Below are 27018 nucleotides of genomic sequence, written 5' to 3' on the forward strand. Positions count from 1 at the left end.
AAGGACAGGGTGAAAGAGAGAAATAAAGGGTGGATACAATGCCAGGCAAAACCAAAGATGCACAGAGGAAGGATGGACGGATGTCAGAGGGGCCGAAGCAAGGCAGGCGAGTGGGGAAGAAGAGCAGAGAGGAAAGGCAGCGCGGTCTGGGGTCTCTGCCCTTCCCCACAGCGCACCCCGATCGGGGGCCAAGTTCCCACCTCGCAGCCACAGGGTTGTACCCCTCCCCACTACCCCTTCCCTCCCCCCGGAACCAATGAACGTCCAGGGGCTTTGAAGAAAATAAAGTCATTTATTGTCAAAGCATCCAACATACCCGGATAAACTATAAAGTTTAATAAATCTTTTCCAGAAGGTCGAGGAAAAAAAAAAACAAACCCAAACGGGAAAGGGAAGATAACACGGAACTACCGAGACTCCATTCCACGGGCACCAGTGACACTCGGGGGGAAGGGGCACGGGCGGCGGGGCCGGGCAGGGGGAACGCCCGGTGCATGCAGGACCCCGGCCCGCCACCCGCCGGCCCCGCCGCGCCCCCCCCGCCCTTAGCTTCATATCCAAAATAAAAATTTACCCTGACATAGAATTATTATTACATCTAAACCATAAGTGCTTAATAATTTAAGTAGAAACGTATGACAAATGCATCAATATGTTGCAATATATGACATTTTAAAAAATGTATTTTTTAAGTCATTTGATTTTTTTTTCTCTTTTTCACGGTGCTTCTCTTTTTTCTTTTTCTTTTTTTTTTTTTAACCTTCTTTTTTCTTCTTCTTCTTCTTCTGTTTCTTCTTTTTTTCCTCCTCCTCTACCTCTGCCCTCCCCGCCCCTCCCCAGACAGTGGAAACGCGTGCATCGAAGGGGAAGGGCGGGAGCTGCGGGCAGCGCGGGGGTCCCCGGGCGGGGGTCCCGGGCGAGTCCCCAGAGCCGGGGGGGGGTCCCCGCTAGTTGTGGGAGGTCATGTGGCGGGAGAGGTGGTGGCGCTCGCGGAAGGACTCATTGCAGATGGGGCACTTGAGCTTCTCCTCGCGGCGGCGCTTGACGAGGGGCTCCAGCGCGTATTCCTTCTTATGGTGTGAGCGCATGTGGTAGACCAGGTCCGAGGTCATGCGGAAGGACGCGTTACACTTGGCGCACCAGTTCTGGGCCGGCAGGCACAGCGAGGTGAACGACGGCGGCAGCAGCGTCAGCGCCGACGGCAGCTGCAGCTGCAGCGGCCCCGCCGCCGCCGCCGCCACCGCCGCCGCCGCCGAGCTCTTGGGCCAGAAGGCCGTGGTGTAGAGGAAGGGGCTCTGCTTGGGCAGCCCCCCGGCGCCGCCCCCGCCGCCGCCCGCCGCCTCCCCGCCGCCCGGCAGCTTGGCGGCCAGCGCCTCGGCGGTGTACAGGCGGGCGGGGGCGGCGGCGCCGTCGGGGCAGGGCTCGCCCAGCCCGCCCAGCTTCGGGCCCAGCACCAGCGGCGGGACGTGCGGGAAGGAGCGGGCGGGCTGCGAGAAGGCGCTTTTCCGCTCCTCGGCCGCGCCGCCGCCGGGCCCGCCGGGGCCGGCCCCGAGCTGCGGCACCGTGCTGAAGGCGCTGCCCCGCGCCGGGCTGCCGCCGTCCAGGCGGGCGGCCAGCGGGCCCCCCGCGCCGCCGCGGGGGCACAGCCCCGGCTCCGCGCCACCCGCCCCCGGGGAGCCGCGCTCCGGGCCTTCCTCGGGGCCGCCGTCGGGCTCGGGACCGCGGGCCGCCTTCTTCACCTCCACGAAGGCGCTGCGCTTGGCCTCCCCTGTCTCCGGGCTGGGCGGCGCGAAGAGGCGGCCGCCCTCCTCCAGCCCGCAGTATGAGCCGGCGGCGCGGTACTGCTGCTGCGGGGCGCAGCCCGGCTCCTCCTTGGGCGCCGCCGGCAGCCCCGGGCGCTCCGCCGGGAAGCGGCCCCGCGCCGCGCCGGGCCCGCGATCCTCCTCATCGGGGAACCGCCTCTTCGCCTTCCCGGCCGCCGCCTCGGGGCCGCCCTCGCCAGGCGTCGGCCGCCCCGGGGACCCGCCGCGCCCGCCGCGGGAATTCTCCAGCTCCCGCGCCAGGTTGTGGAAGTCCGTGGAGGGCTTGGTGCTGGCGGTGGGGCCGCCGTCGGGACCGGGAAAGGGGTGGTGCGGCGGCCCGCCGGGCTTCCCGAACTTGCCGGGCTCCTGCTCCTTGCCGGCGACGTCCTTGCCGCCGGCAGCCTCGGCGGCGGGGCCGGTGTCGGGGCCGTGCAGCCTCTTGGGGCAGCGGAACCGGAGGTGTGCGGCGAAGGGCAGCTCGAACTGGAAGCGCTGGCTGCACTCGGGGCAGGCGAAGGGCGGCGAGCCTGCGGCGGGAGGGAGCACCGTCAGCCGGGGCCGCTGACGTGGTATCCCCGGAGAGTTCGGGGAACAGGGGCGCGGGGTCCCCAAAGCCGACAACCGACCCCGAACCCCCCGGCGGCCGCGCGGGGCACTCACCGTTAGTGCGGGCAGGGGCCCGGGCCGGTCCGAGCAGCAGCAGCTCGGTGAGCTCCTTCCCGTACCACACCAGCAGCTCCTCGTCCTTAGCGATGCGGCGCAGAGAGCGGTAGAAGAGCTGCCCGCTCTTGATGTAGGCCTCCAGGTTCTGCTCCTCCCGTTCCCGGGCCGACTGCACCAGCCGCAGCCACATCAGCCCCTCGGACGAGCCGTTCGCCGCCGACGTGTCCACCTGAAACCCCACGTTAATCCACCAGACCGACAGACCGACCGACCGACCGACGGGACGGGGACGGGCAGCAGCAGGAGGAGCGGTGGCGCGGCTCTGCCCTCGGGGACAGCCTCCCGGCGGCGGGGGGTCCCCCGGCCGAGCTGCGCTCCGCGGCGGGGACGCTCTCGGGCACCGGCCGACGTGGCGAGCGGCTGAGCCCGGAGACGAGCGGCTCTTACCCGGAATATGTAGGGGACGGTGCGCTTATCGGTGGACTTGAGGGCGATAAAGGCGATGCTGTCGTAGAGGGACGTGTGGCTCAGGACGCAGGGGCCGAAAATGGCATTTTCCGGGATGTCGCAGGTGGTGTAAACGCTGGTGAAAATGTCAGTCAAGCACTGCTGGACCGTCTTGGCATCCCCGTCCCATATTCCCCGCTGGACGCCGGCGTCCTCCATCCCTGCGGACAGAGAGAGGGACAGAGCAGGGCCGTTACCGCAGCAGGTCCCGCTCAGCGGTGCACCGGGATGCGCCGGAAAACAAATTAAAATTAACTTGAATTGTTAAATAAAAAAATCAAGAAAAAAATCCCAAAAAATTAAAAAAAAAATAGGTAGGCGAGCAGTTTCTCCGGTCTGAAATAAAAAAAAATAAAGCAGGCGAGGAGCTGCGAGCGGAGGCAAAGTGCAGGGACGCTGCCGCGATGATATACTGTTTCAGCGGTCGCGGCGGAGCCGACTCCGGCCAGAGACCCGGGAGTCCCGCCGGCCGGGTCCTGTCCCGAGCGGGCGCCGGGCACCGAGCGGCGGCGGATCTCCGGTAACCCCCGGAGCCGGGCCGGGCTGCGTGCTGCGCCGGGGGAGCGGGTGGGTTCCAGTGGCTTGTCATTGTCGCCGATTGCGTGTCAGCTCACCTCCCGCTCCGCGCGACAAGGGGAACGTATGGCTGCTCATTACCATAATCCAGCACTTTCCCTCCGAGACTTTAATTAAAAGCAGCAAGCAGAGGTAATTATTTTTACCTCGACACGCTTATTTATGGTGCAGGGAGAGCCCCGGCTGCCGTGCGGTACGGAGGGAGGGATCCGGGCGGCGGGCAGCTGGTGGGGCGCGGACAGCGGGCAGGGAGCGGGGCCGGGGAGGGAGCATCGCGCCCGGCTGCGGTGTCCTCGCCCTTCCCGACCCGATTAGCGCACGGCTGCCTCTCCCCGCCCCATCTGGCATCGAAATCCGTCATTTGGGGCTGGCTCGGGAAAAGACCGGTGCTCCTCCCGGTGCGCCTGCTGACGGCCGCCGCCGCTCGCACCGGACACGGCCCCGCCGAGCCGCCGGTCCCATGATTTCGGGGTAAAACTGGATCCCCGCCACCCCGGGAACTTCGCCCCCTGGAGCGGCGGCGGGGGCGGCGGGGGGTCCCGGGCCCTCCCCGAGAACGAGGGCCGCGGACAGGGGGCTCTGGCCGCCTCCCCGTCGCCCTCCCCGTTCCGCCGCTGCCCGGCGCATCCCTTCCCCGAAGGGATGATTTCGCCAAACGAAACCACCGGCACCGAGCGGCCCCCGCCGAACTTTCCCCCCGGCGCCGGTGGGCCCCGTACGGATCCCCGCGGCGCCGCATCCCCCCGGTCGCCCGGACCGCCCCCGGCCCCGCGGCGCTATCTCCCCTGGCCGCCCTTTGTCCGGGCCGGGCGGCGCCGGGGCCGCTCCCGGAGGCTCCGCCGCCGGGCTCCACAGCTCGGGCAGGGCCCCGCACCCCGGGCAGGGCCGCCGGCAGCACGGCCATCCCCGGCATTGTTCCCGCTCCGGGGCGGCGAGGCGCGGGGGGCGGCGGGGCCCCTCCGCCGGTACTCACCAGGGACGGTGGGGATAATCCTCGCCCCGACAGTGGCACAAAGGCGGCTCCGGGCTGGCTGCCCCGGGCTCTCAGCGCCGCTCCATGCCGGGCCGGGCCGGGCGGGCGGCGGAGCGGGAGGCGCGCGGTGCAGACGGACCCGGTGCAGTGAGGGGCTGGCACGCAGACACACACTTTTTGTTTGCTGCACATAATCTGCCCAATGACGCGTGACAGCCCACGTCCCTCCCGTTAACCCCTTCGGGGCTGCCCGCTCGCCGCCCGCCCGCCCGCCCCTCACCTGGCCCCGCTGCCACCGGGCACCTGCGGCGAAGGGGATGGGGAACAGGGGCGCGCCCCCGCCAACGGCTCTCTCCCGGGGCAGCGGGCGGGTTTGGGGCCGCCGCTCCGCTCCGGCCCGGCAGGGGTGTGGGGCGGGGAACGGGGGGGCCCGACGGCCGCTCCGCCCGGCGCCGGGATCCCGGCGGCGCCCGCCCGCTTTGCCCCTGCACCTGCCTTATAGGAGCATCTCGGACACGCAGTAAAAGCCCTCCTTGGCAGGACGGAGGCGGGTGGGGATGCCCGTGCCATGCCCGTGCCCCGGTCCGCGGAGCGGCCCTCCCGCGCTGTCGGCGCCCGGCGGAGGCCCGGCGTGCGGGGAACCGGCAGCGGGCAGCCCCGCGCTCCCCGCCGGAGCCCGCTCCCCACTGGAGCGGGGGACACCTGGCTGGAGCCCCCCGCCCATTCCTCGCCTTTCCAGAGCGTGGGGCGGCCGCGGGGTCGCACCCCTGCACACGCGGGGCTTCCACATTCACCGACACGCGCACAGATTCGGGGAGCAGAAGCATCTGCAGATGCTCTATGCCGAAATAAGAGGGTCACCGCACGGAAAACGGTTTACCGGTCCCTCCCTTTTCGCCGTCATTTCAGGCACAAAACAGATTTAAAAAAATGGAATTTAAAGCCTTTCTTTAAACTAAACAAAAGGAGAGACAAAGCGTTTTCCAGGGCGAACGGAGCGAGGTTTGCAATCAGAGAGTGGGCTGATGTTTGGCTCTCAAATTCACTTATCCTCCCCATAATTACGATTTTCCTTGCATTAGGATTAAAGGCTGCATATAATATGCTTTCAACATTTATCTTATTAATTCGACAAAACGCAGCGTCTCCTAAAACGGAGATTGTCATAACATTAAAAATATGGGAATCTAAAAATTTGAATCTCAATTCCTGCTTCAAATGTGGGGATTTTTTTTCCTATTCATCTTCCCTTTTTTTTGTTTGTCTTTTTTTTTTTGAGGCTGCAGCTCTCGCTGTGAGATATAAATTGTCCGAATGACTGTCGTTAGTAGGGGGAAAGAAAACCTACGCGTTATTTTTATTCGCGAGAATTTTAAGAGACACCACGGCAAATAAACGATCTCGAAATCGCTTCGGCATGATCTCAGCTACCGAAATTCCCCGTGACTGGAAAGGACCGCGTCGGCATTTCTGAGCATTTATCCAGCCTCGGATGCCACCCTAAAAGTGGATCCCAGGGAACGGCGTCCCTCGCCCTGCAGAACAGCAATGGGATGGACGCGAGCTCTTTCCTTTGGAGTTTCTGCTGCGAGGTGCTCCAGCCGGGAGCGCCCACCGCAAATCCGCAAAGCCCGACGCCCCGCAGAGTCCGGTGCCGGCGGCGCTCCCCCGGCCTCACTAAAAAGCCGCACTGGGATTTTTGGGGGACACGGCCCAGGTGCGCCGGGCCCGATCCAGCCCCAGCCGCGCGGCCAGCGGGTGCGGTGTCACCCTGTGGGGCCGTGCGATTGCTGCCCGCCGCCTCCCGGCTGCCACACGCTCCTATCTCGGTACATCCATGCATTTTCTATCCGTTTCTTCTTCCAGAAAACCTCTCGCGGAGAGCTAAGAGCGACCCGGGCTGAGGAGCTCCGGCCGCCTTCCCACAGACCCCGGCAGCCGGCACCCCCTCGCTGCTCCACGCTGCTCTCAGTCCCCCAAAAGCGCAGTCCCAGCCCCGACGAGCCCCTGGTAATGGCACCGGCACGGTACAACCGGCTCCCGGACAAGGGGAGGCCCCGGGAGCAGCCGGGCAGGACGGGGACCTGGAAGGGGTCGGGCTGGCGAACCTCATTCCCACGGACACGCGGCATCCAGCCCCAGGGGGGCGGCCCAGGGTCCTCTGCTCCCCGGCTGGGGGGATGGCTGCAAGGGACAAGAGCACCTGCTCCTCAGCAGCGTCAGCCTTCTCTTTCCTCCCTGGGCTTCTCCCAGAAAGACGAGAGGAAAGGGGCCAAGGAGGCTGCTCAACCTGTGCTCAGAAACACTACTGCATCCCTTGGGAAATGCTTCCTGAGTTGTGACATGCATCAGGCCTACGGATGTGTGCTTACTCCTCTGAGGAGACATACACAGCTGAGACTCAGCTCCCAGGTGACTGATATAAAGTTACCTGTAAAATAAAATCACTGAGAGAATACACAAGTTCCCAGAAGTGCATGAGCCCAGCCACACTCGCTCCCACCATGCCAGGGGACCATGGGGAGAAGGCATGAAGGGATGCCCAAAGTTGCCTTGCTTTCCTCTCTGCCCACTGCTGCCAGAAAAAGGGCCAGCTGTGGTCCCAGGGGGAGCCACACCAGGTGGAATGGAAAAGCCACTCGAAACCAAACGCAGAGCCACAAGCTTTCCTAGTGCCTGGAGAAATGCAGACAGAACGGTTCCCTTCCCCGGAGATAGACAGGCCTCTGTAGTGGAAATAAATCGGGGGCCTCAGCTAAATGACAAACCATCCCTTCTGCATGCCACTAGGCTCACAAACGGTGCCTTTTCTGGGGAAGCCCTATGCCAGGGTGCCAGCGGTGTCACCACCACGCTGCAGACCGGCATACGGCGTACAGAGCATTGTGCTTCTCTCACCAGTAATCCTGCCAAGCAGCACATGGATCCCACCGGGAATCCTCAGCCCCACAACCGGATGGATATGTCCCTACCACCAGGCCCTCACCAGGGCTGAGACACATCAGCAATGTCCTGTCCTGTTTCCAGCTCAGCTCCCAAACACACCTATGGTCCCTGTCCCTTCCTATTCCCTTCGACCCTTCAGCTGTACCTCACTGATGTGGTGCCTGGGACTCCCAGGTCAAGTCACTGCCATGCCACAAAACACAAATCCTTAAAAAGGGCCAGACATCAGCTTCACCTATGGCTCACCCAAGGATTAAGTGCTCCTGCTCCCCAGGAACCCCAGTGAGACCCCATATACCTTCCCCACCTGCTTTCTTGCGATTCAGACACCACGGGCACCTTGGCTGTTTCTTCAGCCCTGATGATGCTCGAACTTCCCCTGTACTTCCTTCCGAGCAAGCGCAGAGTCTAGTGAGAAATATTAATTTGTGTATTCACCAAAGAGTCACAAAAATTTTTTTATAGCTGACCAAAACCCAGACCATTGAATATAATACAGGTGGCTGGTTAAATGGCTCATACATAGCCCCATATCACTGCTGACTTTCTGTCCCAAAATTATTTTCTCAGCTTTCTGCTTCTCCTCCTTACTTGGCCTGACAGCAGCAGCACCAAGGTTTAAAACCTGGAAAGCTATCACCTAGCTTCACCTTCCTTCAAATGTTTAACGGCCTCATAGAGGACATGATAGGCTATGAGGGACAAAAAAGGGAGAGAAAGGAAAGGGGGGAACCCCTGCATGACTGAAACCTGCTTCTGCCTCCTGTACACCCTCGGGCCTTTCTGTCCCCGTATGCCACCACTAGCATCCCACACTGGGGCAGAGCCCACCCCACCGCATGGCCCCTGGTCATGCTTTGGCATGAGGCCAGGCAGAAGCCACAAGCTGATGGGGGACACACTGCAGTTGGGGGGCGTTGCAGAGGGCTGTCCCTGGGGGGACAGTCCCACAGCCCCCGGCCCAGCACTGCCCAGCATGGGGTGCAGTGGGGTCAGGTAGTGCTGGGCTCCCTTTCCTTCAGGAGACCTGAGCTTGGCAAAGAGATGTGGCCTGGATGTCTCTCTGGTGGCATCACGGCCTCCGTGCTGTCGGGTCTATGAGGATGTCACTCACAACTCCCCACCAGACCCTGGGTGGCCGCTGTCCGAGTTACACATGGACAAGCCTTGGCAGGAGCTGGCTGCCCAAGCTGATCCGACTGTCAGGTGGATGTTCCCCATCTGGGGATGGCGTTTTTCTGCGCTGCCTGGGGGCTGTAAAGGCCTCGGATGCTCCAGTGAGTGATAGTCCCTAAAGTTTGCAAAGGTTTGCTAAACCCTGGCGCAGAGGGGGTGGGGAGAGCTGTGAAAGGACAGACAGACGGGGCCAGGGGGAGGGAAAAAAGAAAGATGCTGAGGATTTCAGATCTGGCTCTGCAACAGCAACTTGACGTGGGGTGTGTGAAGGAGCCTGAAACTTAAAAAGATTTATTTTCTGTAGTCATAAATCTCATCCCGTTGTTCCTCTGACCAACCAAGCATGATAAAGTCCTTTTCCATAAAGTATTCAGTATTAAAGCCACAAAGCTCACCCAATCAGTAGCCATCTGCTTCTCCCATAACTGCTGCTCCAGAAGCAGGGAAAAGCAGCCAGAAGAGAAAGGGCACCACTGTTACGGCTCCAGGACAAATGAGGAGGCACTGAATAGCAGCCGAAACCTTTGGTTTGCCTTGTATATCTGTATCTATAGAGACAGAGGAAGAAAGGAAGCATTATATTGATACAACAATCGTAAAACAAAAAAAGGAAGAGGCATCTAAAGGGCAATACAGCGGGCATCAGAGGGCCCCGCGGGGAGGGATGCTCGCAGATTCGTACAGACCTTTAATTGCTTTGCAATTGAAAGATAAAGAGGCCGAGGGAAAAAACGGGGAGCACGGCAAAGCGACCTGCGTTACACGGTGCATCAGCGCCCGAGCTCGCGCAGCCAGCGAGCCGGAGCGTTCCTGATCGGGGTACGATATCCCCGGGACCGACACCCCCGCGCCTCCCCCGGCCTCATCCCGGCCCGGCCACGCAGCGCTTAACTTGTTTTCCAGCCGGCTGGGAGGGAAGGACCCCCCCAACGCTCTCTCGGAGCTCCCCGTCATGAAGGACGCCTCCCGCAGCCTCCCTGGCCGCCAGGCTGCCCCCCCGGAGGGTGTTTGGCGGGACCCCTCCTCCAGCGCGGGGGACTCACCGCTCCCCCGTCGGCGCCGCTCCCGGCTGTACAGAAAAAAAGCAGCAACGGTGTCACCCCAAAAGGGACGCGGGGAGGGGGCGGCGGGAGGGTGATGGACCGGGGGCTGCAAGAGCCCCGGGGGGGGGCAGGAGCCCAGGGCGGGGAGCGCCCGGCGAAGGACGGCCCCCGCCCCTTCCTGCGCTCCCGCCCGCCGGGCAATTAGCGGATTAATGACCGAGTTGGCTGGTCCTCTGAGAGACGGGTGTTCGAACGGGGCTCCCACCGCAAGGCCTGGGGCGTGGACATCGCCCCCAGCCCGCGGGGACACGGACAGGGACCCACGGACACCGGGCGGGATTAGCGGCGGAGGGACGGGATTAGCGGCCGCCCGCGCTGCTGCCGCTCTCCGGGATTACGCCGGGATTAGGAGGCGACCCCGTCCCTGCTCCCCCGCCGGGCAGGGTGGGAGGGAGAGCCCCGGGAGCTCAGTTCGGGGTGCCCGGGGGGGCCGTGTCCCCCTGTCTCCACGCTCTACTCGGCGCATGCTGCTTCCCTCCGATGGAGGGCAGGAGAGGAAAGACGAAGCCCGGGATGCTGCCGACGGCGAGATGCAGGTGCCAGGCACCTGCCCGCAGCCATCCCGGCTCCCGAGAGGCACTGAGCCCCCTGCTCGGCCCCCCATCCCCCGGCACGGCAGGAGCCTGGAGAGACCAGCAGGAGCCAGAGCTAGAAGCACAGGGGACAAAAGAAAAAGGGTGGTGGGTTTTTCATTTAAGAACCCCTGGCACGTGAGGGAGAACAACACAAATAAGATTTACGCACCAATAAAACCAGGGGTGAGGAGTGAGAGACATGGATGTGCTTCCCTCCCTCCCGCAGGTTTGGTTTCTCTCGCAGAGCACGAGTGGGACTGAACACTGCATTGTAGGCACAAGTCACTTCGTGGCTTTTCCCAAGCACCATCATGTCCAGCAGCCCTGTATTATGTCAAAAATCTGGCATGGCAGGCAGTGGCACATCTGTTAGGTGTGGATGACATTCATTAGCCAAGGTTCTCTGCTAAACGGCCTGCCAGAGCCTCAGCAGTGCTGCCCAATGCCAGTCACTCATCTGCTGCCAGCTCAAAGGCAATCCTGCTTCAGGAATGGCTTCTTTCCATGCTGGCAGGAGAAACAGAGGAAACAATGCATTTAGATGTTTGGGATGTGAGCGGGGTTGGACATGGGAGCAGCAAGCAGATGTAGCAGGAGAGGAGATGAAGTTGTGAAATGTCATTTAATAATTGCAGCACACGGGAGATGTGCTGGTGAGCCGAGGTTTGGGAGGGGAAAACGAGAACCCCTTTCCAAACCGCAGATCAGACAGTGGTGGATGCTTTTTGGAAAGGAAAGGTAATGAGGCTAATGCAGCAAATAACCTCGCTGTGCCCATGTGAAGGACACACACACCAGCCTGGGGAGACTAATGCCAGGGCAGCCAGAAAAAACACCCAGGCCAGGGGAAGGAGGTGTGCTGATCTGCTTGATGGTCAGCCTGGCTCAGGTGTCCTTCCCCTCTGGGGGTCTACCTGCTGCAGCCTGGACAGCTGCCCTGCTCGTGACGTAGTGGGCTCGGTGCTGGTCATGACAGCTTGGTTCACAGCCCAGAGGGGCAGCTGCAAACCTGGGGCAGGCGGGGCACTCACCACGCTCTTCTGAGAGTGATGTGGTAGCCAGAGGTGGAGGGAAGGAACACCTGTTTGGCACTGCTACGAACATCAATCTCTGGGAAGAGAGGCTCTATTTTCCTCTGCTCAAAGGCCCTGTGAAGGTCCTTGTTCCTACGAAGGAATTAAAACACCTTGAGATGAGATGGATGTAAAGATGTTAATCTTCCCCTCTTGTTACTTTAATAAATTTACAACCACCTAATGAGGTTTAAATTTGAGCCACTATTTGGTTTCCAGTGAACCTGTGAAGCAACCTCAAATAAGTGCTCAGTAAAAGCTCCCCTCAGCCCTGCCTTCCTTCAGCTTCCACTCCAACTTCTATTTCTGTTTACCTCCATTCACTTAAGTAGTGGTTCATAAAATGTAAGATGCTACCTACACATGCACGCAGTGTTTGCCTCTCAGATAATTCCTGTGACAGCCTCAGTATCTTAAATCTTCCACTACTTTTGCTCATGCTGTCAAAGACCACCAGCAGCTCGCAGTGCTCTTCCTGCTTCTTTCAGCCGGGCAGGGAATTACAGGTTTTTCCCCCAGCACTGGTCTCTCTGCGATTACCTGTCCTATTAAATCCCCACATATACCTTCCTGAAGCCCCCTAAGAGCCCTGCAGCCACTTGTCCCCCCCCCCGGCCAGCACACTGTTCCATGGTGGTGCCCATCTCCAACACCACACGTGCTCTGCCCAAGGCTGATGGGACACTCTTCCCACAGGCAGTGGCTCCCCCGCCATCCCCTGCCCAGCCATCTGCGGCACAGCTCAGCTGTGAGCCCTTCGCTTCTGCTCCCACCTCCCCAGGAAGTCGTTCTGCTCCGGCTGCATTCCGGGCTGAGCCTTATCCACCTTCTGTTTCTGCACTGGGTTTGTCTCTGTTCTGATTAGTTGGTTGGCCTCAATCAAGTCATGTCTGCAAATTATATTTCCCCAATTTCCTACTTTACGTGGTTTGACACTTGCTGTACCACACACACCAACACACTCCTGGCAGGGACTCTGTGAATCCCACAACCTTCTATCCTCAGACACTGGAACTGGGTGGCTTTAAGAGCAGAAACCAAATCAAGAGGCAGAGATGTGATGCTTCTCCCCCCTCTCCAAACATTATACCTTCACTTAAATACATGAGTAATCCCATTGGATCTACTCTGGTGCTTAAAGTTAAGCCTATTAAGTGTTCACGGGGCAGTGGTCTGCACACAGAGGAGCCAGAAGAGAGGGGAAAGGGGAAAGCAGGGCGCTGCTCCGGAGGGGAGACATGGTGGTGGCAAACACCTCCCTACTCTCCTTCCCCTCAGGGCCACCTCCTCCTTCGGCTGCTCCTGACAGCCCCGGCAGCAGGCTCCCTTCAGGGTTTGGCACTGCCACTGACATCAGCGATGTGAGGGCAGCAATGGTAAGGGCTGGCGGAATAGAGGGGAAAAACGTGCTTTAAAAGCTCCTGTCAACACAAAAGCCTGAATTAATTTTCTAATTCTGGGTTGGGCTTTGTGTTTACTGCATTGGAAACTTTGTTTCATTCCGTTTTCAAGGTGTTTCTCACGTGACTCATTGTATTCATTGTCACTATTTTCAGACAATGAAGCAGGAGAGAGCAGAGTTATTGCTGCTCCTATGAGGAGGGTTTTTGTAGGAAAGCACTCATGCCCGTGTTTCCTTTGCTCTCCAAGGATTTCAAGCATGTACTTAAATTTAAGCCCAAGTGCTTTTTGGAACAGGGAGTATCTCTTAGAACGGGGACTTGATTCAAAACCTGCATGTCCACAGAGCTCTGGCTCTTGACTCTTTGCTTCAAGCACTGAAAAACCTCCTGCCTCGGCTGCACAAAGCCATGTCCCATCCTTTCATGCATTTCTTGGCACGTGCACATTCTAATTCCCAACACCACCCTTTCTTCCCCTTTTCTTAGTTGGCTTTTCTCTGGGCGCAATGTATTATGTTTTCCTCTATGTACTACTCCATACTGCTTGCACAATGTTTTGCATGATCTAATATTCTTTGTTCAAAACTGCAAAAAAATCTAAATAAAGACTATAGCGTGTCGCATCAGTATAGGCATCAGCTAACGTTTTCCACGGCATATGGTACTTCAGAAGCCATATGTACCACTGTTTAGTGATTCTGGCAAAGAGGCACAGAATAGTGAAATCCAACTGCCAGGATTTCTGAAAACAAATATGTAAATGCTCCAGTGCTTTTGTTATTCATAACATACCTCTAACACAGCACATACAATATGCTGTTCATTCTGTAACGAGTATACTACTAAACTATATTTGCTTCAGTTCTCATTTTAAAAGATTTTTTTTTTCTTCTGTATATGATTCCGCCATCCTCTCTATCAAAATCAATTTAAGTTGCAATTTAGAAAAGGCATTTTGTCTATTTTCAAGGATACACTTTTGGGGTGACTGTGTACCTACAAAACAGTCTCACATCAGAACAAAGACAGACCTTATCTCAGCAGCCTGAGAGTGCCCATTCTAACTAGTGGAATGAAAGCAAGGAAGGGAAGTGCATTTAACCAGATCAGTTGTGCAGAGTGAAGCCTGTTCGGCCAGGAATAACCTCCTGGGGAACACGGGTGGGTTGGCCCCGCTCACAGGCTGATGCAAATCAAGCAGGCTGACAAAGCTTTTGGGAACAGGCCCTAGGAAACAATAGTTGTGGAGGAAACAGATGATTTCAGACACGTGGTCCAAGGTGGACAGCAGATGCCGAACTCTGACCTGGGCTGGGATCAGTCCCAGTGAGCCAAGGCTCTGCCAGTGGCCAGCGACAACGGACTTGGTCCGTGGCTGGAGGCTTGTCCCCAGAGAGGCCGGCAGCACTGAGGCCAGAGTGTCAGGGCAGTGCACAGAGCTCACATGCAGCACTCTGCACCACTAAGGCTTCAGACCCCCCTTGAGAAGGCAGGAGCCCTCCTTCCAGAGCCAGCACCGGCACGTAAACAGGAATCAACACCCAATCCCATTAACCATCTCTGGCAGCGCTACTCCGGGTGCTCCTCTCATCCGCAGAGAGCCTGTCATCTCCGCCTGGGATCTTGCTGTGATGAAGGATTTCAAAATGTTGCTGTTTAACATTCAGCCTTGCCATTCACAACAAACATTTTAACATTCCCTGTTGCCACCATTGCCTCTGTCTTTCGGTTTATCAGTGTACAAGGAGACTGAAATTCTGGGAGTGATCAAACATGTTCACGAGTTGCTCTGCAGCTCCCTCCCACCTTGGAAGTGGTACTGTTGCACATCACCAGGGCCAGTGCTCAGCATCCCACGGCTTTGAGTGACACCAAAAAAACAGGCAAGCCACAGGAGGAAAGGACAAATAGGAATGCCTCCGAGAAACATTTGCATTTTCAGTCTATTGCTTTTGTAATTGACACTGTCAAAACCAGCAAACCCATGACTTCCTGAACACCTTCCTGGTAAAAATCTCTACAAGGACCTGAAAAAATTCAGCCATGTCCAGATATGACAGCATTATTCAAGACACACAGATGCCTTTTTCCCAAGAGATCAAGGACTGCTGCTCCTTTCTTTGCCAGTCTTACATTGCAGCATCCCATTTCAGCAAGCACAACCTCCCTCATGGGCATCTTGTTCCCAGCACAGCATCTGCTTGACTTTCTACCTGTGCACATCAGACCTGCTCATTACTTCCTATCTCCTGCCAGCCCCCACTGCAAACCATCTGGGTGCTCAAGTACCTCCTTTTTGGTAGATTTTTCCTTCTGCAACAGGAACTGGGATCCCACTTTGCTCCTCTGAAGCTACAGAAATACTCTGTTAAAAAGCTTAAGCCAGAGCTCTGCATGCAGACAGGTCTTTCATATAGAAACAATTGGGTTTTTTTCTATTCTATTTCACAAAAGAAAACCTTAAAATAAGCCTTTATGTTTTCCTACTTTCACAGGTCCTTCAGCCAGAGCAGTTTCTTCCTATTCTGTTCTAGCCAGCAGGTGATAAAGAGTTGCCATAAGAAATGTTGGCTTTGAGTCCAAGTGCCAGGATTAGAAAAAGAGACAATCAGAAAGTGAAAAGTGGCAAAAAGCTCCTAAGAAGCCAAAAATAAAAGAACAAACAAACATACAATCTGGCTATCAAAAAAAAGCCACATTTTTCCCTTACTGCAGTAAAAATCAATGCTACAGCAATCACGGAGTATTTTGAAAGATAAGAAGTCATGGGGAGAGGGAAAAACAGTCCAACAGGGTCAAAAAGCTGGGGACAGCCCTGGGAAAACCACCTGACGGGGCTGACAAAGGAGGGGACAGGGAAAGCCAAATGCCTCTCACTGTGCTGACAGGACATTGCACTGATCCTGCAGCCACAGGCTAAGACAAACTACCCCGAGGGAAGGGAGCCAAAAAAAGGGCCCGTTGATTGAGCAGGTTCATGTGCACCGGCGTTTGTGGCAGAGCAAAGGTCAGTCTTGTATTACCTCTTGTGAATCCCTCTTGAACGAGCAGGCTGGGGATTTAATGGGCTAAGGACCAAGATTTATCGACATACCAGGGATTGCTGGCCCTAACTTTTAACCTGCTGGCAGAGGTGGGGGGGGTGTTTCATTAAGTGGGGGCTATACATGGAGTAGTTGCTGGCTCAGGCCAAGAGTAAATGTGATCTCCTCCCACAGAACTTGCCACTGTGTTAGAGACACCAGACTATTTTCTCTCAGCACAAAAGTCAGCAGAAAGCCCTCACCTGGAACTGTTGGAGCAGCTGAGGACACAGAGGGGATGGTGAGGGGAAAGCTGGAAGGGGTACCGTTGTACTTCTGCATTGCTCATTACATCTGTGAGCTCTAGATCGGCAGAGAAAACCCAAACCCACGCTAATGAACGCAGCAGGTACTCCTTCTCTCCATAGGCACCCCCTCTCTGGAGCCATGAACACCCACCGCCCCTGATAGGACAGACCCCTCTCCAGGGCCATGCACAGCTCCCATCTGCAGTCTCCCCATGCCACCACAAAATCTGGCCTGTTTTAAGGGAGAGCAGTGCTCATGTGGGATATAACACCCTCGATAGGCTCATTCCTCTCCTAAACCCCACCCCCTTCTTGCACAGCAACCATGGCTTCAGGAGAGAGAACAACCTGAGCAGCTCTATATCTAGAATAACACATCCTTACACCTCTCCTGCTACCTATTTTCATTGAGGTCCACACCTCTGTACCCTGGTCCCTCCACCTGGAGCATCACCTCTGGCTGCCTGTACATGAGCTGCTGCATTATTTTTCCCCTGTTCTTCCTGGGATGTTTCTATGGACCCTGCTGCATCCGTCACACTCTTATTTTACGAGATCCAGCTCCATTGTGAAAACCTCCCGAGCTTTCCCCAGACACTTAAAAAAAAAAAAGCCCAAAAAACATGGACTATTTTTACATCCTGTTTTCACACTTAGGGCTCTCACGCATTCCACACTTATTCCTACCTTTTTCTTTTCCTGTTTCAAACTGAATTCCCAGTGGTGCTGGATGGGGGCACAGGGGCAGTAAATTCACTCTGTCCTCCTTGGGCAAAGCTCTCAGCTGCCCTCTGCTTCCCTCTTCTTTCTGTGGGGAGAGGCAAAGATTTCTCACCTGAGAGACACCATCCCCAGGAGCTTCTATCCCGCTTGGGGGCACTTACACATCTGAATCCCTTTCGGCACCTGGGCTGCAGCAAGAACAGCTGGGAGAGCCAGGAAACGACTGAGAGAGGGATTTCCAATATGTGCTCTTGTGGAAGGAGAGAATAATTGCTCTCCTGCAGCCTGTGCCAGCGCTTGTTCTTTGCCAGTTGGCAGAGGGTACTACTTCCCTTTCTGAGGAACCCTTAACATCCACCTTTCCCCCCAGGAAGGGGACCATAGAGGCTGGGGGGAGTCCTTCCAGGCAGCCAGGCATCTGCAAGGAGCTGCAGGCTTGGGAAAGAAGGAAGAACCCAGCAGAACCCAGCTTCTGCTTCACAAACTTCTTTTAGCTGAAGGGGAGCAGCCGCACATATCTCCTTACCTGAGGGTTCCCATGGGAACACAGAAGGGCCCTGTAACAGCAAATTTTGGAACAGGCATGTCTGCGAACAACTTCTGATATAATATTTGAGTCCTCAGATGTTCAGCCATTTGCACATACTGCACGAGGGCCTGATTTGCATAGGATTTGTATTTGTTGCTATTCACATTCGTAGGGGAACGCATACATTAGATTAATGTCATCACAGTTTATGGAGATCATCTGTGCCACAGTACCAGTTCCGGGCTCTGGCTGCATTCTGTGCCCTGTGGCACACAGCAACCCCTCCTGCCCTGCCAGGGCCACGAGAGCTGGCACCAGGCCTGGGCACGGCCACACTGGGCCCCAGGGTGGTCCTGCTGGGCTCTCCTCTGCAGGAGGCCCTGCTAGCTTTTCCTAACAGAGAAGTTGAAAGATCATCGTCAGAAGCAACTTATTTTGGAAATATTGCTTAGCCCACGTTCCAAAGGTGAAATTAATTGAACTATTTGGAGTTATCCTCTTCTATTTGCTCGTATGATCTTACATCACACTCTCTGCTCACATCTTCAGTCCCTACATAGGGACATTCAGCTGTCGAACAGTCCAACTAGGTGGTCCCTTCCCATCTTGCATGAGCATCCCTCCCTTGGCAAAATGGGGTGGTTATTATTCCCTCTCTGGTTTTCCATGGCACCTGGGTGCTCTTGTCTGCTAGACAGCCGGAAGCTGTCACTACAGATGCTGTTCTCACAGAAGCATTGCTGGGCTCAGTCAGTGTTTGTAAAGCAGATGGAACACCTCAGAAGAACAGCACTGCAGAAACAAAAGCTCGTTTTCTGCTAGAGAATTTCTACTATTGGGCAGTGCTTCCGTCAGGTGACTTCATACCCCAGCGAGCCCACATGCCAGCACAGTCTAATGGTGATTTTGTTAACCTGCTTCCACCACTGAGGCCCTGCAGCTCCACTTCCCAAGGCTGGCCACTGGGCCTTTTTCCATCTCTGCGCTCCCAAATTGGACGGCACAGAGAGCACCTGGGAGCAGCGGCGATGGGGGCTCACACCCCGCTCTGGCCCTGCCACCCGGGATTTCCTGGTGGACAGACCTCTGCTCCATCCTCAAGGTGCCACACACGCCTCTTATCCTGGCATTCACTTCTGAGTCCCTCCTTGTGTGCATGATCAGTTGGATTTCCTGCAAAATCTGTCTCAATCTTGATGATGCAACCAAGAGGAAGTGGGTAGCACAAAGGAAGGGCACACATCTCCAAGTCTGTGATGACCTCACACTTACCCTGGTAACAGGCCAAGTAACACCTTTTGGCAGCTGCTTAGAGCCCCGCTATCTGGGGCATGTGCTGCCAAGCCCATGCTCCAGCTACGTGTACAATCCAGCTGCTCTAATGGCTCCCTACCCAGGCACAATTCTCCTACCTCGCAGCACAGGTGCCATCCCACTGCATCCCACGAAGCTGTTGTGGCATGGATAGCTCACCTAAGAGAAAGGCATGCACCATTCTAACATGGGTTACTATGCACAATTTCAATATATGGCTCTTAGAAGCAAAGTCTTGAAAACTCCTTTCAGTATTTGAGAGCTTTACTCTTATTTTCCAATGGATTTAAGCACTAAGAAATCTAGATGGAAACCTCCAAGTGATAATCAAACCCCTTAGATATTTCAGAAAATGTCCCCAAATGATGTACCTAACACCCTCATGACAAACAGCTCCCTATTTTTCTTTGTGATGGCTCCTACTTCCCACCAACATCTGTCACTGTGATTATGATCTCTAATGAGCTTCTAAATTATATTGCAGCATTTTGCCTTGATGAGCTACATTCAGTAACTTTCATTCTGCAAGACATGAAACACTTCCTACAAGATGCTGAATGAAAATTCCCTCAGCATAACAGCTGAGAAACTGATTTGTTTTTTTTTTCTTTTGCCTATTTTGTTTGGGTTTTGTTTTTTTGGTTGTTTTTTTTTCCCCAGTGTTCTGTTTGGCGTTTTTAGTTACACATCTTATTTGAGGAAGCCTAGGAACTTTACAAATAAGATACAGAGCTGTGAGCCCTTCTACCTTACACTCAAAAAATCTCCAGCCAGAGATGAGGACTGTCTCTCACCACACAGTAGCAGAGACATCAAATGTTTCTGTAAGGCAGAACCGGGGGAAAAACCCAAGTCAAGGTCCCAGAGAAACTTCTCATTATTTTTATGTTGTTTTTCAGTTACAACTGAAGGCTAGTTTGGGTGATTTACCCAGATACTTGGGATGTTGTACAGACTCAGTTTCCCCATGCTGCCAGGATACAGAATATGCCCCACACTTCCTCATATGTATTTTTCCCCCTGATGTTCACACTTAGTGAAACTGGAAAAGTGACTATTAACCAGCAAGGTTTGTTGCCTTGGCTGTGGTCACACACCCTTGTTAACAGATGCCCACCCTGGCTGGTAATCTGTAGGTGACTTGGATCTCTCAGATCCATGTTCCTGTTTATTCCTGAGGCAACAGCAGCCCTGCTCAGCGCTCTCACTGAAACATATTCCTGACATGCACATTCAGTGTCACACCATGCAGTAATGTCACCTGCCCATCTGGAAAAGTGTTAGACTATACTTTCAGGGATCATGTCTGTGGTTCAAGACAAGGACGGAGCAGGCAGATGTTTGTGTGTACAGCTTCCCCTGGGGCAGGCAGCAAGGGGCTGGCTCCCTGCTGGTGACTCATCTACGCCTTTCCCTGCCACTCAACCAGGGTTTGTGACATGGCTCATGAGAGTTGTGATCAGTACAGTTCAATTTATAGGACAGGATCTATGGGGGTTATTCCTTATTTTCTGCAGATAAGGACAGGCAGTGTTGATGAGCAGTTGCCACATTTCCAGCTCAGAGTAGCTGTGCAGGTGGGACAGCACAGGATTGGTAGGGAGCTGCTGAGGGGCTTGTGCACACTTGTCTGTGCCACCAGGTGAGTTGCCCAAGTGAGCACACTGACTCATAATCGTCTCCGACTCAGGAAATGAGTTTGTTGGGGAATTAAACCAAGTCTTATTCGCACATCCTCAGCAGGGACTGAAGCCCCTCCCTGTTCTAAGTGCTTCACTACATATGTCTTGTGCTATGGTACCATGGTACCACAAGCTATTGTGCTTCTGCTTTAACTTTGCTGAACAAAACATTTCCTGTACAAAGTCTTTTTTACAGCCAAGAGACCACAAGAATTCAAGTCGAACACTAAAATACTGCCCCATGGGGATGACAGTTTAGTACCACAGTTCTTTTTCTGTGACTATTACTGTATGTCAGCTGTACATGTTGCCACAAAGCAAGGCCAAATATGCCACCTTCTACACGCATATAAGCTGATCCATGAAAACATGAAGCCCTTACCAAGCCGCTTCACCTGCTCATCCCTGGGTGAAGGGACGTGACCCTTCCTACCTTTACAGGCTATTGCATTTGCTGCTCTGCCAACACCGCTGCTGGAAACACAGCCTGCAATCCCGACAACACTGCTCCACCTCCAGCCACCCTACCTGCCCAGACACAGGAAGAGAAAAGGATAATCTTTTGGATGACAGACAGTAAGACATGAGTACAGCTCACCATATAGTGCAAGTTAAACTTCTTAAGTGTGGAGAAATTGAGGAAAAAATAATTCAGTCATGCAGATGTAAACACCAGTCAGATAAGATACATCCCAGATACCTCACTCCCGTCTGAGGGCCAGCACAGTCACACTGATGTACAGAAGCATTTGTCATCCAGGCAGCTGGGGGAGCAGCTCACACGAACAGGGCAAGTGAGGCTGACGTACACGGAGTCACCGGCAGGGCTCAGCTGGTAAATAATCAGGCATGGCCCTGACTCAGCCAGCAAACACTCCCACACGCACCCTTCCTGCCCTGCAGTCTGACAAGGAGCAGAACCAGGAGCTGACTGCAATAAAATCTCAACCTACCTGCTAAATGTGGTGTTTCACTGAGCACATCCTCTGGAAGGTCTGGCTGGAGTTTGCAGGTCGGTGTACAAGTCTTCAGTAACCTGACGTTACACAAGGCAGTGGAACACAGGACTGCAGCCGAGTGCAAGATCTGCATGAAAGAAGGGAAATCCCCCAGTGAGGTTGGGAAGTACCTCTGATGGTCCTGCCTCCTGCTCGAAGCATGATCAACACCAAGTCCAGGCCAAAGTTCAGGGCTCTTACTAGTCAGGCCTTAAAACCCCTTGTGGGAGCCAACTGCACCTCTCTGGGCTGCCCTGCCCAGTGCTCAGCTCTGGCTTTGTGGTAACAAAGTTCCTCTGCATTCTGCTGCTCCTCCTCCCAGCCTCAGGCATGCAGCCAGCCCATCACCTGTCCCTGAGGATCTCTGTACCTACAGAGGACAATCCCCCAGAGAGCCCATATCTGTCCCCCTCAGTGCTGGCATGGCATCCTGGACCAGCAAGGACACTCTGAGGCTCTGCACCTCCTATGCTGGCCATGCCACAAGAACCTCTGAGCTCTCTGAGCCCTTCCAAGGGCTCTCCTGCCCACACCACCCTGCCCTGCATGCCCAACACCTGGAGCCTCGCTCCACAGTGCTCCTTCCCTCACTTGCTACCAAAAAGAAGAGACAGAGCCCTTCCCCAGCTTCCAGGTGCCACAAGCTGCCACCCAGCCCCACTCTGGAGCCTCCACCTCTTCTCATAGCAGCACCACCTCCAGCCAGCCCTCCTCTCCTGTGTCCTGGCTCTTACCTGCAGGCAGGTCATGATAGAAGCTCCACCAAAGGTCTGACATCTCCTCATCTGCCCCTGCTGGTGCTGCTACACAGTCCCAACCCCTTCTTCAGCTCTTTCCTCCACAGAGCTCCACCAGGCCAGACTCCAGTCCCATATCTTCCTCCTGACAGCACCTGCTTCCCCCAGGCATATGGAGAACCAGGTAACAACTAGCTACCAAGCTCCCATCGCACATCCCTGATGTCCTCGGAACAGTATTTCTACCTCTTGCTGCTCTGCAAACCTCCACACTCTGTGCTGAGCTCCCACGCGCAACCCTCTCCCACCAGCAGCAGCATGCTGCCCAGGTGATCCCCAGGAAAAAAGAGGGGAGCCTCCAGGTACAGCCCTTATAAACAGAGACCTACATTTAGGGAACAACAAACAGCTGTTGGCAGCTGCAGGTGGGCCCAAAAGCAACCTAGAGAACTGACCTCACCTAAAGAAAGCAGAACCTGCAGGTTCCAACTAAAGTAAATGCTCAACCGGCAAACTCCAAAACTGGGAAACCCCTCAAATCATGGGTAGAGAAAAAAAAAGAGGAAAAAAGGGGAAAAAATATAAATAAAGTGTCAAAAACCATGGAAAGGAGTGGTGGAAAATTGCTGAAAGAAGCACCAGTAGTAATGCCAGCAAAGAAATCTCCCTGGCGAAAGAACACGGAGGAGTAGGTTTTTACGCCGAGTCCAAAATTCCTCCCCCCAAAAACAAACAAGTTCTCTAAGTGCTGGTCTTTACTGAGCACCCATATCCCTCCCGGAATGTCTCCCCAGCCCATACCTCCTCATCAGCAGGCACGATAACCTGCAGGAGGTAAAGCAAGCCAAGGAACAGACCCAAGTCCCAGAGACACTTCTGGTTGGCCCTCAGTTGAATTGTGTTGGGTCAAAGCCTGGGCCAGCTGTTTGGGCACGCTGCTGCTGTGGGGCACATGGCTCTCCGGGACTGTCACTCACCCAGCCTTGCACGCCGGAAGAACCTGGCACAGATGACTTCATGAAACCAAATTAGGGGTCATACACAAGAAAGGACATTGCCACAGCTCTGGTGTAATTAGGGCCCATCATCATCAAAGACAGGAAATTGGCACATCTGCTTTTTGGGCTGCTGACCCAACCGTGGCTCGGGCGTGCTGTCCTGCTGCAGCCCGCTGCTCCTCTGTAAATATTGACCTAGTTGCCCCCTAACAGTAGTACAAGCAGTTGTTTTATCATTCATCCTCCCAGTTGCTCTTTCCTCGTTCTCCCCTGGTCCTGGGAGGACACAAGGGACTTCACAGCACAATGCCCTCTCTCTCCTCTGCAGCGGCAAAGGGGTCAGGCTGGATGGATAAACATCAGCCCCTTTTCACCCAGTGTGAGCACAAGTGACATTTCTGTCACCACAGGGGGGTTTGAGCCTGTTCCTCTGGAGTTAATGATAAAACTGTCACAAACTGGGTGGCTGTGGAATCATGACCTGTGCTTTTTTAAAAATTATTTTTCTCCATACGCGCCTCAGAAATGTGTTGCCCCTTTTCTAGGGGGCACTGCTCTGCAGGCAGAATTCCTGCCTGCTCTATTCCTCTGCCTCCTCTGGTTGGGCCATTGTTTCCTGACAAGACCAAAAAGGGTCACTGCAACTCTAGAATTGTGCTAAACTCTCAGCCCCGGTGATCCCTGGGTGCTGCTCTGAGCCAGCAGCAGCTCCTGGGCCAGAGTAGGACTTCCATGTTTTCTGTCCTGCTTTCTTTTGCTCTCCTGGGCCAAGAGGGATTTATTTTTATTCTGTGGTGGTTTGTGCCAGGGCAGGGCACCAGCCAGCAGAGAACCACACCAAAGAATAATGGATCCTGCTCCACCTCTGCTGAAACAGAAGTGAATCCCAGGGATCATCCTTGGCTCCTCAGGGCAGTCAATCAGCCAGTGTGCACACAGCAGGGTCATTACTCTGTATTCCCACATTTATACCTTCCCTCATCCATACTGCTAGTCTTTATGTTTCCTAGTTTTCAGAGTTGAGGGCTTTTTTCCCCCCCTGTGTTTTCATGTGTATTTTCAGTGGGTACTGAGAATGCTTCATGATCTTGGAAAAGAAGGGTTATTCAGGCATTCTGAGCTTGCATAATTCCCAAATTTGTCTGGACAGATAGTTTCCATCTGGGTGATGCATGCAACACCACAGGGAAATGAGAGTTCCTTTGTTACTTAATGCTGTCCTTTTTATTTATTCATTTCTACACTGCTTTACAGGATGAGCACAGACAGGAGGCTACAGCTGTAAAGGAAAAAGGATTTGTACCTAATCCTTCAGGAGGCAGCTCCCAAACAGGTCCTGCATGTTGTATGGGGTCCTTCTGTTTTCTCTATCTTTTTATAAAGCATGAGACTTCCATGTGTGGTTCATATCCTGTGAGGGGAGAAGAAAAATATTTTTCTGTGAGCTGCCCTAAGTCAAATTCTGTTTTAAGCTGGAATGGAAGGGTTCCCATCAGCATCACCTGACCTTGGGGTTGCACAGCTCAGGGCGTCTGGAAGTGCTGGCTGGTGCCAGTGCTGTGGAGCAGGACCTCCAGCTCCCCCCTTTCATGCTGCTCCTGGAGCATTTGGTAGAACAGCAATCCCGGACCTTAGTCAGAAAGGAGATTTAATTAATCAGCACTGCAGCCGCACATACAGACACACCCAGGTTTCATTTTTCCCAGACAAAATTTTGGCAATTGTCGAGCATCCTGCAGAAAGCAGGCTGGCTCACAGCTGTTGAGCAGAGGTATCCTGGACCAGAACTGGATATATCAAGCAACAAAGCCTTCCTGACCCTCTGTATTGTATGGAAAAGGCAGCCTGTGTGGTTGCCGAGCTGCTGTTTGACTCTGATCCTCAGCACAGCAATGAGGATTTCCTCCCCCCAAACTCCACCTTTCTGCTGCAGCATTCCCAGGGACCCAAGGCTGGGCCAGGCTCACAGCCAGCTTACACTGAGGGTGACTTTTTGCTCCGACTGCTCACTCCTGAAACACACCGAGTTCAGTTTGGCACTCACACAGCCTGCCTGAGGTCTTCCCGACTGGCTTGGGCCAAAAAAAAGGTGGGAGTGGGTGGATGTTAAATGACAACATGTGTGGAGATCATCTGCAAATGCTGGAGACAAAGGAGAGAACTGTATAACCCCAAAGGTGCTGTAAGCTGTTCTGTTTACTACTTTCTCTGCAGTAAATCTTGGCAGTGTACTTGTGTTCATCTGCACATCGACCTTTCATGTGAAAACTTCTGCTTCTAGTGCTGGGTTACTTTGAAGCTGTGTTTATTTAAGGGTTCTGTTTTAAATGACCAAGGATGGTTACCCCACGGTCCCTCTGTTTTCCTTGCTGTCCCAGCCACCAGGGAATACTACAGCACAAGAAACCAGTGTAAAGGAGGTCCTGTAAGCTCCACTCCAGACCAACAGGTCAAGGAGCGAGGGCCACCTGTTGCTTCTCCAGATGTGGAACCAACATCCAGAGGCAGCAGGAGACTTAGTGGCAGAGGAGTGCAGCCAGCCTGGTTCCCTCCATGCAGTCAAGAGCACGAGCAGTCTCCTCCTGCTGCTGCAACAAGATCTTTGTCTCAGTGCTGGCAAGCTGCTAATGCCCCATCCAGCTCCTTGGATATCAGGAAGATATCAGCTCAGCTCCAGGAGGCAGCTTTCCTGAGGTTTTGTGTGCACACAGTGAGAAACGCCCATCCCACTGGGGCTGGGCACCCTGGGCCAAGGTTTACGAAGCACTGGGATGCTGGAGGAGGCTGGGACAGAGCCAAGCATCAGCTAATGAGTTCTAGGAACCGGGAAAGGAGGCTCTGGGCCCGTGTGCGAATGAAACCAAACGCAAGCAAATAGCCACGATCCATTGCCCTGTACCTCCTCTGTGCCTATCTCCCTCTCATCCAGCCATTCCAGCAAACAGGCATGATTTATCTGCTACTTCAGCAGAAACCACAGCCTAAAAGAGGAATTCATACACTTGGAAACAAGAAAAGAGCAAACTGGCAGGAGTGGCTCATTCCAACCAGTGGGTCACATGTGCCTGAAGCAAGATTTCCAACATCTGGATAACGTGACACATACTCCCAGACAAGGCGAGTGCTCTCAGGGCTTGGGGAGGACTCATGCAGCTCAGAAAGCTGGAGTGCAGCTGTTTTTGGGAAGCTCAGCAAGCCTACTCTTCTGTCTCACGTGCCTTTGCAAAGAGGGAGAGGTGGCACTGCACGGCCTTTCCTTTGGTTTGGTCTTTGGCAAAGCACAGGCTGCTCTGTCCTTAATCTTTCATGTTCTGTGCGTCCACAGGGACTGTAAAACAGTGCTTGCTTACCCTTTGGCCTCGCTGCTCTAAGACATTAAGAACTTCACGAGCCAGATTTCTGGCTGACATAAATCACTGTTGGTCCACGGACTTTCATGAAATTTCCAACTTGCATCACACAGATGCTTGGCTTGGTGTTCGGATCTGCACAGAGAAGGCACTCTGACATGGACATGTCAGGTCAGAGCACTGTGGCTTCAGGAAACCATCCAGAGAGGGCAGGAAATGGGATGAAATGGGATGAAAGGAAAGCTCTCTGGCAGGATGACTCTGACTTCCCCACCTCCTCTTGCGGAGGGAAGAACCTCGAGATCCTTTTTGGAGCAGACGATGTGTCTGATTCACCTCCATGGCCTATGGGAGACACATGATCCCTGTCAGGTCAGTTTCTGTTGTCGTTTTTGTTGAAAACCCCCACAATCCTGAGGTGTTTGTGCACACAACCCCCCCGACTCTCCATAACATTAAATTTATTTGGGGAATGCCGGCAGCGACACGAATCCAAGTGTCCCTCCCGGGGGGGGCACGGCCCGGGCCCGCGCGCGGGACCGCCACGGCGAGCGGGGGC

At 54.8% G+C, this 27018-nt stretch overlaps 1 protein-coding gene across 8 annotated transcripts; it reads right to left on the reverse strand.

The window, feature by feature from the left end:
- Nucleotides 1-272: 272 nt before the first annotated feature.
- PRDM8 (PR/SET domain 8) lies at nucleotides 273-26924 on the reverse strand. Of its 8 annotated transcripts, XM_051794462.1 has the most exons (14): nucleotides 25088-26924; nucleotides 24617-24739; nucleotides 24413-24520; nucleotides 21326-21462; nucleotides 20810-20900; nucleotides 16816-16936; nucleotides 11353-11487; nucleotides 10491-10828; nucleotides 9687-9712; nucleotides 9039-9191; nucleotides 7775-7875; nucleotides 2913-3133; nucleotides 2463-2694; nucleotides 273-2329 (listed from the first exon to the last, which is right to left on the reverse strand). In XM_051794462.1, exons 8-14 carry the CDS (start codon nucleotides 10632-10634, stop codon nucleotides 948-950), a joined length of 2259 nt encoding a protein of 752 aa, XP_051650422.1. In that variant the 5' UTR covers nucleotides 10635-10828; nucleotides 11353-11487; nucleotides 16816-16936; nucleotides 20810-20900; nucleotides 21326-21462; nucleotides 24413-24520; nucleotides 24617-24739; nucleotides 25088-26924; the 3' UTR covers nucleotides 273-947. The 8 variants fall into 8 exon arrangements, with proteins under 8 accessions (XP_051650422.1, XP_051650424.1, XP_051650426.1 ...); XM_051794464.1 differs by lacking the exons at nucleotides 7775-7875; nucleotides 9687-9712; nucleotides 10491-10828; nucleotides 11353-11487; nucleotides 16816-16936 and having other exon boundaries at nucleotides 25154-26924; XM_051794466.1 differs by lacking the exons at nucleotides 7775-7875; nucleotides 9039-9191; nucleotides 9687-9712; ... (1 more) ...; nucleotides 11353-11487; nucleotides 16816-16936 and having other exon boundaries at nucleotides 25154-26924.
- Between the last annotated feature and the right edge of the window lie 94 nt (nucleotides 26925-27018).

Source organism: Manacus candei, unplaced genomic scaffold, assembly GCF_025592945.1.
Source record: "Manacus candei isolate 608988 ecotype Guabito, Panama unplaced genomic scaffold, ASM2559294v1 h1tg000039l, whole genome shotgun sequence".
Lineage (NCBI taxonomy): Eukaryota > Metazoa > Chordata > Aves > Passeriformes > Pipridae > Manacus > Manacus candei.